Source organism: Corythoichthys intestinalis, chromosome 4, assembly GCF_030265065.1.
Source record: "Corythoichthys intestinalis isolate RoL2023-P3 chromosome 4, ASM3026506v1, whole genome shotgun sequence".
NCBI lineage: Eukaryota > Metazoa > Chordata > Actinopteri > Syngnathiformes > Syngnathidae > Corythoichthys > Corythoichthys intestinalis.
In genome coordinates, this window is record NC_080398.1 from 22,708,344 (window position 1) to 22,720,749 (window position 12,406).

Here is a 12,406-nt window from a genome sequence, read left to right on the forward strand (position 1 = left end):
TCTTAGAACAATTTTGAACAGGTGGGTATTTAAAAAAAAAAACAATTAAAACCCTAAACCCTAACTCGAGGTAACACTAACTCGAGGTGAGAGCATGAGAGAGCATAATTAAACACTCCGTGATTTTAAAGAGATATCGCGTACTTATCCTTGTTTCGATACAAAAACTCTGTGTAGCATGTTTCACTGAGTGTCAAGATACAGCTGTGAATGGCCACAGGCTCACAGCCTGACTTTTGGGGGATTTTATGGGTGAACCACAGTAAAATAACATGGGTCGCAATGCAGAAACTGCAGACATCACGGAGTGGTTGAAATTTTGTTTTCCAAATATTTACCTTTTTAAACGATGTTTCTTTTAAGTTTTTCTTTGTTTGGATCGATTATTTATCATCTAAAATATTGGGGGAAATGCGAGAGTCACAAAAAAAAAAAAAAAAAAAAAAAAAAGCAATTAAGCGATAGTTATAATGATAATAATAATAATCCATTTTATTTATAGAGCACTTTTACCGGTGCTCAAAGGTGCTTTACAGTTGAGGGGAAAAAAATAAATAAAGCTCACACAACGTGGGCAGTACAGAACAATAGAGAAAAGAATTACAAATTAAAAGCCAGTTTAAAAAGGTGAGTTTTTAACAATTTTTTGAATGTGGGAAGATCAGAACAGGTGCGGATGGTTTTAGGGGGTGCGTTCCAAAGTGAGGGGGCAGCAATGGAGAAGGCTCGGTACCCCCAAGTACGGTGTGTTATTTGTGGGGGCAGTGTAAGAATGTTTCCATTAGATGAGCGGAGGTGACAGAAGGGGGTGTGGGGACAGAGAAGGTCCATGAGGTAAGGAGGAGCCAGGTTATTGAGTGCTTTGTATGTGAGAAGGATGATTTTGAAATGTATCCTGTGTGAGATGGGAAGCCAGTGCAGTTTGTGAAGGACGGGGGTGATGTGATTCCTGTAGGGGGTACGGGTGAGAAGGCGTGCAAATTATGAGATATATTTGTGTGACCTATTTACAGACACAATTTTTTTCATTGTGATGTCATTTGTTTAAAGGTTTAAAATAAGCTAGTGAATAATTTTATAATTTTTAATACTAAATATTGGACATCAATGATTCTAAGCTAAAAATGCTATACATTTCGAATTATAAATATAATTACCTTCTTTTTATGCCTGGGTTGAAACAAAAGCGGTTGCGCGGTGTCTGTATACTGGGTTTCCAGGGTGAAATGAGCAAATTGATAATAGTTTGGGGTCTTAATGCGCCATGAAACTGCTATGGCAGCATATATGCATATTGCTCTTCCAAACACAGCAGTTCTTTTGGCTTAAAATACAGCAGTTTATTTTAAAGAGGGGTGCAAGAGCAGAAACTGCTTCTTCACCCTTGTCTGTGTTTTCTGCCATATATTACTGCTGTCAGGCAAATACAACATTTCTAACTAAAATAATTACAATAATTACAGGATTTGTAATTAATTAATCAATCACATTAATCACATTTTAATGTCATATCTGCTAAATGTCCCCGAATAAAGATTTTGAATTCCAGGACATTAAAAAAACTGTAGAGCATGGATAATTAATTGAGTACAGTAAGAAGAAAAGCATAAACCTTACTATCATAGTAATATGTGATAGTGAAGTCCATGAAGAGAAGATTTGAAATCCAAATTTATTATTGCCCTATGACCATAGACGCAATTTTTTTTCCCACCAGCCCGTACTTTCTAGGGGATTTTCACAATCTAACTTAAGTACAGTATCTAAAATGTAAATCAGAAGACAAGAAATAAAGGGAGACAAAACAAGGCCAAGAACAAAACTTTTTCAAATAAAGGAAAGCGATATGAAACATTTCATCGCCAAAATCAAGACATAATTAAAGGTAATTTGGAGAAATGTGTTGTTTGTGAAGTGTGTGTCAAATTGAATTTGTTCTGTATTGATCGCCTTCATAAGAAAGAGTGAAAAATAATACTATTGAAGAGCATCAGGATTACTTTATAACAGATTCATTGTCGTGCTGTACAAAGGTGCAGTCATAAACATTTTTTTCAAAATACTTTTGTCTCCCACGAACTCCTAAAAACAACTGAAGTTTGATTTTCTCATTGCAGTCTCAGCAAAATGTGCAGCTTTTCAGTTTCAGATTTGCGATAGTAATGAAGTTCTTTCCACTGCCATATATTAGGGCTGGGGGGAAAATCATATTTACTTAACAGATTTCTGTTCACAAACATCTCATCTGGCCAAAAGTGTGAGGAACTGAATCATCTTGTGGTTAAATTTATCCCGACAGAGGGTCTTCTGGTAAACGCTGTGCTTGCACAATTGTGCAGATGTTTCTTCTGCTTCTGCTCTGGTCAAAGTTGTTGTGAACGAAATGACCTGTATTTTGATCAAGTCATGAAAGCCAGTTGTGCTCTGTATTCCTAAACTTCAAATGTAAAAGGTCAGACTTTATAATGTCTTGCAAACAAATGTTTGAGTGTTTAGAGTGTCTCGATATTTTCTTTAATCTTGTAATTTGCTGTCTGTCAAATATTTTCAATAAATTCCAATATGTATTGTTTCAGGCTGTGCAGTTAATCATATTTTAATCCTGATTACAATTTGGACTGCCATAATTAAATGAAACGAAACGTCTGCTTCCCATCTCATCAATCTTTCTCAAAAGTCGGCCAACCACAAGGGGGCAAGCGCACAGTAAAGGATACAATAAGCGGCCCAAATACAGTGGGGCAAATATGTATTTAGTCAACCAACAATTGTGCAAGTTCTCCTACTTGAAAAGATTAAAGAGGCCTGTAATTGCCAACATGGGTAAACCTCAACCATGAGAGACAGAATGTGGAAAAAAACAGAAAATCACATTGTTTTAATTTTAAAGAATTTATTTTCGAATTAGAGTGGAAAATAAGTATTTGGTCACCTACAAACAAGAAAGATTTCTGGCTGTCAAAGAGGTCTAACTTCTTCTAACGAGGCTCCACTCGTTACCTGTATTAATGGCACCTGTTTTAACTCATTATCGGTATAAAAGACACCTGTCCACAATCTCAGTCAGTCACACTCGAAACTCCACTATGGCCAAGACCAAAGAGCTGTCGAAGGACACCAGAGACAAAATTGTAGACCTGCACCAGGCTGGGAAGACTGAATCTACAATAGGCAAAACGCTTGGTGTAAAGAAATCAACTGTGCGAGGAATTATTAGAAAATGGAAGACATACAAGACCACTGATAATCTCCCTCGATCTGGAGCTCCATGCAAGATCTCACCCCGTGGCTTCAAAATGATAAAAAGAACGGTGAGCAAAAATCCCAGAACCACACGGGGGGGACCTCGTGAATGACCTACAGAGAGCTGGGACCAAAGTAACAAAGGCTACTATCAGTAACACAATGCGCCGCCAGGAACTCAAATCCTGCACTGCCAGACGTGTACCTCTGCTGAAGCCAGTACACGTCCAGGCCCGTCTGCGGTTCGCTAGAGAGCATTTGGATGATCCAGAAGAGGACTGGGAGAATATGTAATGGTCAGATCAAACCAAAATAGAACTTTTTGGTAGAAACACAGGTTCTCGTGATTGGAGGAGAAAGAATACTGAATTGCATCCGAAGAACAACATACCCACTGATAAGCATGGGGGTGGAAACATCATGCTTTGGGGCTGCTTTCTGCAAAGGGACCAGGACGACTGATCTGTGTAAAAGGAAAGAATGAATGGGGCCATGTATCGAGAGATTTTGAGTGAAAATCTCCTTCCATCAGCAAGGGCATTGATCATGAGACGTGGGTGGGTCTTTTAGCATGGCAATGATCCCAAACACACAGCCAGGGCCACAAAGGAGTGGCTTCGTAAGAAGCATTTCAAGTTCCTGGAGTGGCCTAGCCAGTCTCCAGATCCCAACCCCGTAGAACATCTGTGGAGGGAGTTGAAAGTCTGTGTTGCCCAACGACAGCCCCAAAACATTACTGCTCTAGTGGAGCATGGAGGAATGGGCCAAAATACCAGCAACAGTGTGTGAAAAGCTTGCGAAGAGTTACAGAAAACATTTGGCCTCCGTTATTGCCAACAAAGGGTACATAACAAAGTACTGAGATGAACTTTTGGTCTTAACCAAATACTTATTTCCCACCACGATTTGCAACTAAATTCTTTAAAAATCAAACAATGTAATTTTCTGTTTTTTCCCCCACATTTTGTCTCTCATGGTTGAGGTTTACCCATGTTGACAATTACAGGCCTCTCTAATATTTTCAAGTGGGAGAACTTGCAAAATTAGTGGTTGACTGAATACTTATTTGCCAAACTGTATGTGCTGATACTGCTGTGTTTGACTGCATATCCTAATCATCGGTAAAGCACACGACAGCTCTGGATGCTAACAATCTCTAGATTGACATTGGAATAAGTTTGATCACAAAATAACTTTCAGTGAAAATCTGCAAACTCTTCTTATGTTTATCTAAGAAATACAATTCCTCATAACCGCGTTTACTTTTAAGCCTAAAAACAAGTTAAATATAAAAAGGCAGGAAAACTTTTTGGCAGGTGACAGGAGTTGAAGGGAGGCCAACAAGGAAGTAAAACGACATTTCTTGTAAAATAATCACATGATGTATAGAATTCAGTGGCGATTGCTCTAGCCTGCAAGGTAAGCTCATCTTCCCCTAGAGCCGCGGGTCAGCAACCTGCGGCTCTAGAGCTGCATGCGGATCTTTAGTGCTGCCCTAGTGGATCCCTGGAGCCTTTTCAAAAATGTTTGAAAATGGAAAAATATGAGGGAGGGAAATATTTATTTTGTTTTAATATAATTTCTGTAGGAGGACAAACATGACACATTCTTCTAATTCATTAATATTGTAATGAGGCGGCATTGTAAAACAGAGTAGTCATGTGGTGCGTCATTCTGTATAGGTTGCACTGCAGTGACAATAAACATTTAATCATACAGGCTCATTATGTATTTGTCGGCAACTTAGTAATTTTGATAGTAAGCTAATAAAGCTATTATAGATACATAAAGCATGTGTTGCTTTCATTTTAGGCATATATTTTTTCCGGCTCCAGACATACGTATTTGATTATTGCTTTTTTGGTCCAAGATGGCTCTTTCAACATTTTGGGTTGCCGACCCCTGCCCTAAAACATCAAAAAATAAGTGATCAAATGCGTACTGTTGTGTGTACATGTAATCGAGGAAATATGCACTAGAACACCCGCAACTTTTGTTCAGAATCAGCTTCTATCACTGGTCACGACACGGATTACTTTTCGTTCATTTACGCAGCTTCACAGTCCTTTAAAGTGCCTGTGACACGAAAATGCATGTTTATTTCATAATACACGCGGTATTTTATGCTCCTGAATGATATGGACCGCTTGGATGTGTGTGGAAGCGATTGCTATATTTATTTAGTTTTTTGAATCCCGCGCCAGGAAAATGAGTGACTTCCGGCTTCGGTCTTGCATTGAGGAGGAGGGCGCTGTGACGTGTACGGTAGAAGACGTCCTCTTCACTATACAGCGTACTGTTGTGTATGGGGACGAATGATTCAGCTGATTTTGCGGATTAATACGTTTATTTTTCGCATCACGCCAGCCAAACGGCTGCAGAAAAATCATTCTGTATGAGGGAGAGGCGTATGCGCCTTTTTGGAGTTTCAAAAGGTTCCCATTCACCGTGGATATTTACTGTGGGACCATTGGATTTACGAGGAAGTGAGTAAACATCTTGTTTTGTATTATGTCAAATACGAATACAGCGATTACAAAGTCAACACTACAAACTTCCTTTAAATGAAGGACTACTTACGTTTGATCATTGATAGGCATGTAAAAAGCTGTCCTAATGGTCATTAGCAGCAGCCCGTTAGCTGCACAACAACTCCAGCCACCCTCCTCCGGGGAACGAACTGTAAATTGCTCTCCGCCGGGCGGTTTGCCGATCCGCGACGACAATAGACAACCGGGTCGTCATGTCAAATAATCCAGGATAGTTATGTGTGATTTTCCGCTTTGAAGACTATGAAACATCACTCGGTTCGGGTTAGCATGTCGGCTAGCTGTCACGCCTTCTGGTTTGTTTACATTCTCCGAAGCCGGGGAAGGGAAATGACATAGGTATGTCCGATTTAGGTGTCATAAAATATAGTTCGGGAGGTGCGACAGTAAAGGTGAAGTCGACAGTTTTGACCATTATGGAGTAATTTTGCCATGTCGTCCTGAATAAATGCATTTTTGTTATTTCATATTCAATTCAGCACAAGACTGTTATTTGTCATGACCATGCCATTTATTTAGCAATTGGGGAAAATACTTGGATTAAAAGAATATCCTGTAAAAATATTGAAGTAAAGAGACAGAAACAATGACATTTTGCCGCTCTCTTCGTCGCGTTTTCCTCAATGTGAATAGTTCCCCCTCGACGGGCTGACTGGTCCTTCTCAAGCCATTTATATAGCTAATGGGGAAAAATACTTGGATAAAAAGAATATCCTGTAAAAATATTGAAGTAAAGAGACAGAAACAATGACATTTTGCCGCTCTCTTCGTCGCGTTTTCCTCGTTCTGAATAGTTCTACCTCGACGGGCTGACTGGTCCTTCTGAAGCCATTTATATTGCTATTGGAGAAAAATACTTGGATAAAAAGAATATCCTGTAAAAATATTGGAGTAGAGAGACTGAAACAATGACATTTGGCGGCTTTCTTCGTCGCGTTTTCCTCGTTCTGAATAATTCCCCCTCAATGGGCTGAATAGTAAAATCGATGAGCCCAGTCTACCGCTGACGTCATCCACCTGTTGGGGACGCTAAAGCCCTATAATGGTAGGCGTGGCTAACTGGCAGATTTAAAGGCTAATTTCTCGTCATCTGTGCTTTGCTAAATTGTTGTATATAGTCGAATCGTCTCAAAATATGATTCTAATTCACATAATAATGCCATTTAAGACTTTTTTTCTCGTGTCGTATGCTCTTTAAACAGTGTGGACGTCGTGCGTCTCCAGAATTCAGAGTGCATTGTTCCACGACTGCAAAACGTGATGTCATTGGCTAAAGGCTGGGTTTGTCCCACCCATCGGACACTGTGCGTCTCTGGAGGTCTATAGGTAGTGGGCGGGGCTTCGCTGGCCCGGACGCTCTGCTTCTCTGCATGATGATTGGATGATCTGTCTGAGCGAAATGAGCGAATCAGCAATTTTGTTGTTTAACATCGGTGGGAAGAATTTTTCAATTTTTGTTCCATTATTCTGAGTTGAACTGGAGACGTTGCTAATCTTCCTAGCAACACTATATTCGTTAAAACGACTAGAAAAAAAATTGAGCTTCTATTTCTTGTTTTTTTTCTTCTTTTGTAGATGCTTGTGTTTGGAGACTGACTTCTGTCACTCGTTTCTTTACTACCAAGCAGCGGGTGGCGCTGAGCCCCTCTACCATCGCACTCACAGGCAGAAACACTTTGAGCTTCCCAACTGGTAGAATTGTAGTGTATTGGTGGAGGAAAATTTCCACATTTAATAAGTATTTTTGTTACTAACGGTTTAGTCGTGGTCACAAATAAAGTCTCATCTGTTTGTCACTCCCGATATATGCTGCCATCTCAGTTTCGATATGTGACATGCTACTCACATGAATGAATACCAGTCATGACTGAAAGGTCCGCATACAGCGCATACATCTTGGATGTTGTGTTTATGTGTATTTGGACTGTTACTTCTTTACTATTATGTGGCTTTTATGAATCGTGCTATGCCGCCCTCTACTTGTGTAGAGAGGAGAGCAAGTGATCAGCGTTGCCATGTTGTTCATGACAGCCAGATGACAATTTAGCACTTTCACTTCCCGTGTTCTTGTGTGGGGGTTTCATAGAGAAATGAAGCTAAATTTTTGCGGTTCCCTTTTTATGTCTTAGGAGTGTTGTATTTATACAACTAAAGCTAGAGACGATTATAAGTGCAGCTGTATACTCGAGACTCATGACTTAAATTAATTCAGTGAACAAGTCATTTAATTTACTCCTAGGTCAAAACAGTTTATTATTTGTGTTTAAAAAAATTTGGGTGACCTATTTTGGTCTCATATATGAGCCATTCCACCAAACCTAGACGCTTCTTGCATCGCACCAAAGTGATGATAAAGTTGCCATGTAGATACAATGGCGTACCGCAAGCAACACGTCACTTCCGCTCATTAATATTCATGACATTAGCTACTGTTGCTAAGTAAGGACAAGCCACCGTTTGTCCCTAATAGGAAATAAATGGAAATCCTGTACGAAGGAGATGTTTACAGAGCTAAACCTACCAATTTGCTCCGAAAATGATGTGCCTGGTGCCAAATTCACTGGCAAATGTGTGGAAGAACATAAAAATGTTCAGTTAAAAAGATGGCTTGAGTGTCGAAGGCTGAAAAAGACGGAAAAAAACGAGCTGACCTAAGCATAGCCTTAGCTTTTTTATCGACGCGACTGACAATGACATTCTCCTGTTTCAACAAGCTATCCTTTACCATCAGCCCCTGTCTTTCTTATATATCCTCTGGTTGTCCTACGTCTCTGACTGATCCTTGGGCTAATTTAGTTAGCTTTGTGTAGCGATCGCAAATGGTACTTAGTGACAGCCAACGAACACTTTTAATTTTTTCATTGATAACAAATCTTAATTCTATATTTTATTTACACTTCCCCCTTACTAAAGTTGTTAAATATATATATATATTAGGGCAGTCAAACGATTAAAATTTTTAATCGAGTTAATTACAGCTTAAAAATTAATTAATCGTAATTAATTGCAATTAATTGCAATTCAAACCATCTATAAAATATACCATATTTTCTGTAAATTATATATATATTCTGTAAAATAAATTGTTGGAATGGAAAGATAAGACACAAGATGGATATATACATTCAACATACGGTACATAAAGACTGTAGTGGGCATTTCACTCTACTGTCATTTAAATCTGTCTATGCTGTCCTCACTCCGAAGCGTCTACTTTTTCCAAAGCTAGACAGCTAGTGAACGACGCCTTAATAATTAGACTTCTTCCTTTTTCATCTGATTTATTAATAAAATGGCCTCAAACCATTGTCCTCTTTAGACCGTCGTAAAACTACAAAAAGTACACAAGCATTGCATTAGCAACAACGTTAGCTTAGCACGCTATACAGGTTCACTAAACATAAACAAAAAGCATCTCATACAAAAAATATACCATTTCGCTTACTAACATAATATGTACGTTCTTTACAACAACCATACTTACGGACAAATCTTGTCCAAGGATCATATAAGCACAACATTATCAGCCCGAGACGTCGTGCAGCCGTAATGAACTGGCAAACCATGTCGCAAAGCGACCACAAGAGTTCGCTGTTGGACAGCATAAAAAGCCTTGCTGTAAAACTTACCAAAAGGCAGAATACTTTCTGAGCGGGACATGTGCGTTAATTGCGTCAAATATTTTACGTGATTAATTAAAAAAATTAATTATCGCGCGTTAACGCGATCATTTTGACAGCCCTAATATATATATATATATATATATATATATATATATATACGTATACATATATATATACGTATACATATATATATGTATACATATATATATATATATATAAAACAGTGGCAGTCAGATACCATTGTAAATTTTTTCAGGTCATTCATTGTCAGACAGAAGCAGTATGGCACAACGTTACGCTAAAAAAATAAGTTAAAAGTATAAAAATGGCTTACCTCTTTGTCTTCTGAAAGACCATGCCAACCCAACAAAATGTGTACTGCATATGAAATGTGAATGGATTCACCGAGCTGGTGTTAAAGTCCGGCGCAAGTTGATTCGGTCTTCACATTTTTTCCTCCTGAGTTTTTGGTTTCCGGAAACGTATGAAGAATACATCCTTCATGTGTCGCAATGTCTAGAGTCGTTTCTACAAGTTCCAAAAAAGCAATGCGTGATCGGCATGTTCAATTTTGAAAGATAACCGGGGAAAAGTAGCACAAATTATGTTGTTTCTATGCGAGGGCGGGTCTATAATGTCCCACTTCGGCTTTACTTCCGCTTTACGATGCGACGTCACAGTCTAAAAATAGCATGCGTGCGGTACGCCATTTGTAAATTTTTACAAATAAACTCTCACCCTAGAAACTTTCACTTTAAGGTTTTCGTTCTCAAGGTGGTTTTCAGTGACCTTTATGAACAGAAGCATCATAACGAATTAGAAAACAGCTAAAAATATTATTTGTGTGTGCCGTGTAATTTAACTGGTGACCAAATGAGGGTAGAGTTTAGTCCGCTTTCAGGCCCCAGCTCAACTGTGACCTTCTGGGGACAAGCACTATAAGAAGAATGACTGGTTGATTTATTTCTTTTTCTTGTATAATACATACCGCAAAATACACACACATTTTCAACAATTCACCTGTCCATTGTAAATGTTGTGTACACTATACCTGCCCCGCGGACACACCTGCTCCCTTTTGTTTTGTGAAGAAAAAATAAACCACTTCTTTCTCCTCAATTACCGAAGGCTAATAAAAAATGAAATACACCAATGAATCACGATGGGTGCACCCTTTCGAATTGTACGCTACGCCCCAAAATTAAACACTCGAGTTGGACCACGGCGTATAAGAGCCCACCCGAGAGCACTAGCCCACATGGGTGAACATTGGACTTCCCGCTCGCAGCCATGACTTTCCAGCCAAGCGTGATTAGCTCCCAACCTCAAGTGAACGTCCAGCAGTTCACAGTTTCCTCCGGCCTGTCTGACTGGACCTCCGGCACGCTTGAGTGCTGTGATGACTGCGGCATTTGTATGCATTGAAACTGCCGAGCGGCGTCTTCACGACAATGTCACTTTTACGCTGTTTTTTGCCCACAGGTCTGTGTGGGACCTTCTTGCCATGCATACTGGAGTGCAAGGTGGCCCAGGACAGCGGAGAGACCTGCTGCGTGGCATTCCTCCCTGGCAGCTCGGTGGCATTGAGGACCCACATACGTCACAAATACCGCATTGAAGTGAGTTTAGCCAAAATACAGTTTACACTTAACAAAAGTAAAAATAAATGGCTTAACCTTAAAAAAAAAAAATATATATATATATATATACTGTATATATATTAAGGGTGTAACGGTACATGTATTTGTATTGAACCGTTTCGGTACGTGGTGCTCGGTTCGAAACGGAGGCGAACCGAACGAGTTTCTGACGTGATGTAACCCTTACTTTTCGAGGCTGTGAGTCGATCGGGTTACAGTTTCTTTGTGTAGATTATATTTACTCCGTCTTCTGTACTATAATGAGGACCAACACGGTAGGACAGTAAAACCCAGAAACGTTGTTATGGGTTGTATTTAGCTACATTTACAACACTTTCATTGAATAATAAAGTGCTGTTTATTTTCAAACACAAAGTATATTGAGGCAGGTTTAATGCTGAAAGGGTGCATTATGTTACAGTGGCTTACAATAATTTCAGATATAGTTATAGTATTCTAAAGTAGTTTTGGAGGTGGTACTTGATGGAAAATGTTTAAAAATAGTGTGTTAGTGTAAGGACTTTTTTCACCTACAGGTGCAAATCAATTATTTTTAGGGGTTGGCCTTATTTGTGACTCTTTGATGTTACTATCCAGGAATTGTTAGACAAATTTTTTAAAGTCTTATTGTCTGCTTTGTGTAGTTCTGCTTTTTTGTTAACACTTAAGACTATGTTTTGGGTCCAAAATTAGAAAAAGTAATAGGAGAAGAGAACTTCAGGTCACTTAATAAAAGTAACAATAGGAATGAAATTGTTATCGAAAAAGCCATTGCAATTTGTATTTTAGTGTCTCGCATTTCATCCTTTTATGGACTGCGCGCGTCAGGGGTAAGGCAGAGCCACCCTGTGTACACAGTGGACTGATTTGTAGATTTGTATTGTAGACCAGGGATGTCAAACTCATTTTGGTTCATTAATGGCAATTAAATCACATGTGGGCCGGATCAGTTTATTTAAGGGCAAATACGTTAATTCACTAGCTGCCATTGTTGACAGTGCAAGATGTTCAATCCATTTTGATCCAATCCAAATGGATTGGACGGATAGTGCCAATAATGGCACTGCAATATGAGCATTCATATCTATTCATCCCAGTTTAAGTGAATTGGATGTCTATCATTGTCAGTGGAAGCCAAAGAGTTAATTTGAAGTCACTTCCAAGTAATTTTAGGGCGCTGACGGGTCAACTTCCCGTACATTTTTGGGCATACCAGGGAATTTCTAGGTTACTTCCTGTTGAATCTGGGTCACTCCTTGTTGGTTTGGGGGCATTTTTGAGTTGACTTCTTCGTTAACTCATTGGCTGCCATTGACTTTGCTAGACATCCAATCTATTTTGACTGGGAGGA

The 12,406-nt window shown here is 39.2% G+C and overlaps 1 protein-coding gene across 3 annotated transcripts in view; it reads left to right on the top strand.

Annotated features, from left to right (window-relative positions):
• The window catches only part of cnfn (cornifelin), a 29,019-nt gene that overhangs the window by 13,601 nt on the left and 3,012 nt on the right, over positions 1-12,406 (top strand). The window contains exons 1-2 of one of the 3 annotated variants that reach the window (XM_057834996.1): positions 5,424-5,729; positions 10,898-11,034. In XM_057834996.1, the coding sequence (XP_057690979.1) occupies positions 5,639-5,729; positions 10,898-11,034 (228 nt within the window). In that variant the 5' untranslated portion in view covers positions 5,424-5,638. Of the gene's footprint in view, positions 1-5,423; positions 5,730-10,689; positions 10,830-10,897; positions 11,035-12,406 lie in introns of those variants that run through there. The other 2 variants (XM_057834995.1, XM_057834994.1) reach the window with 2 other exon arrangements.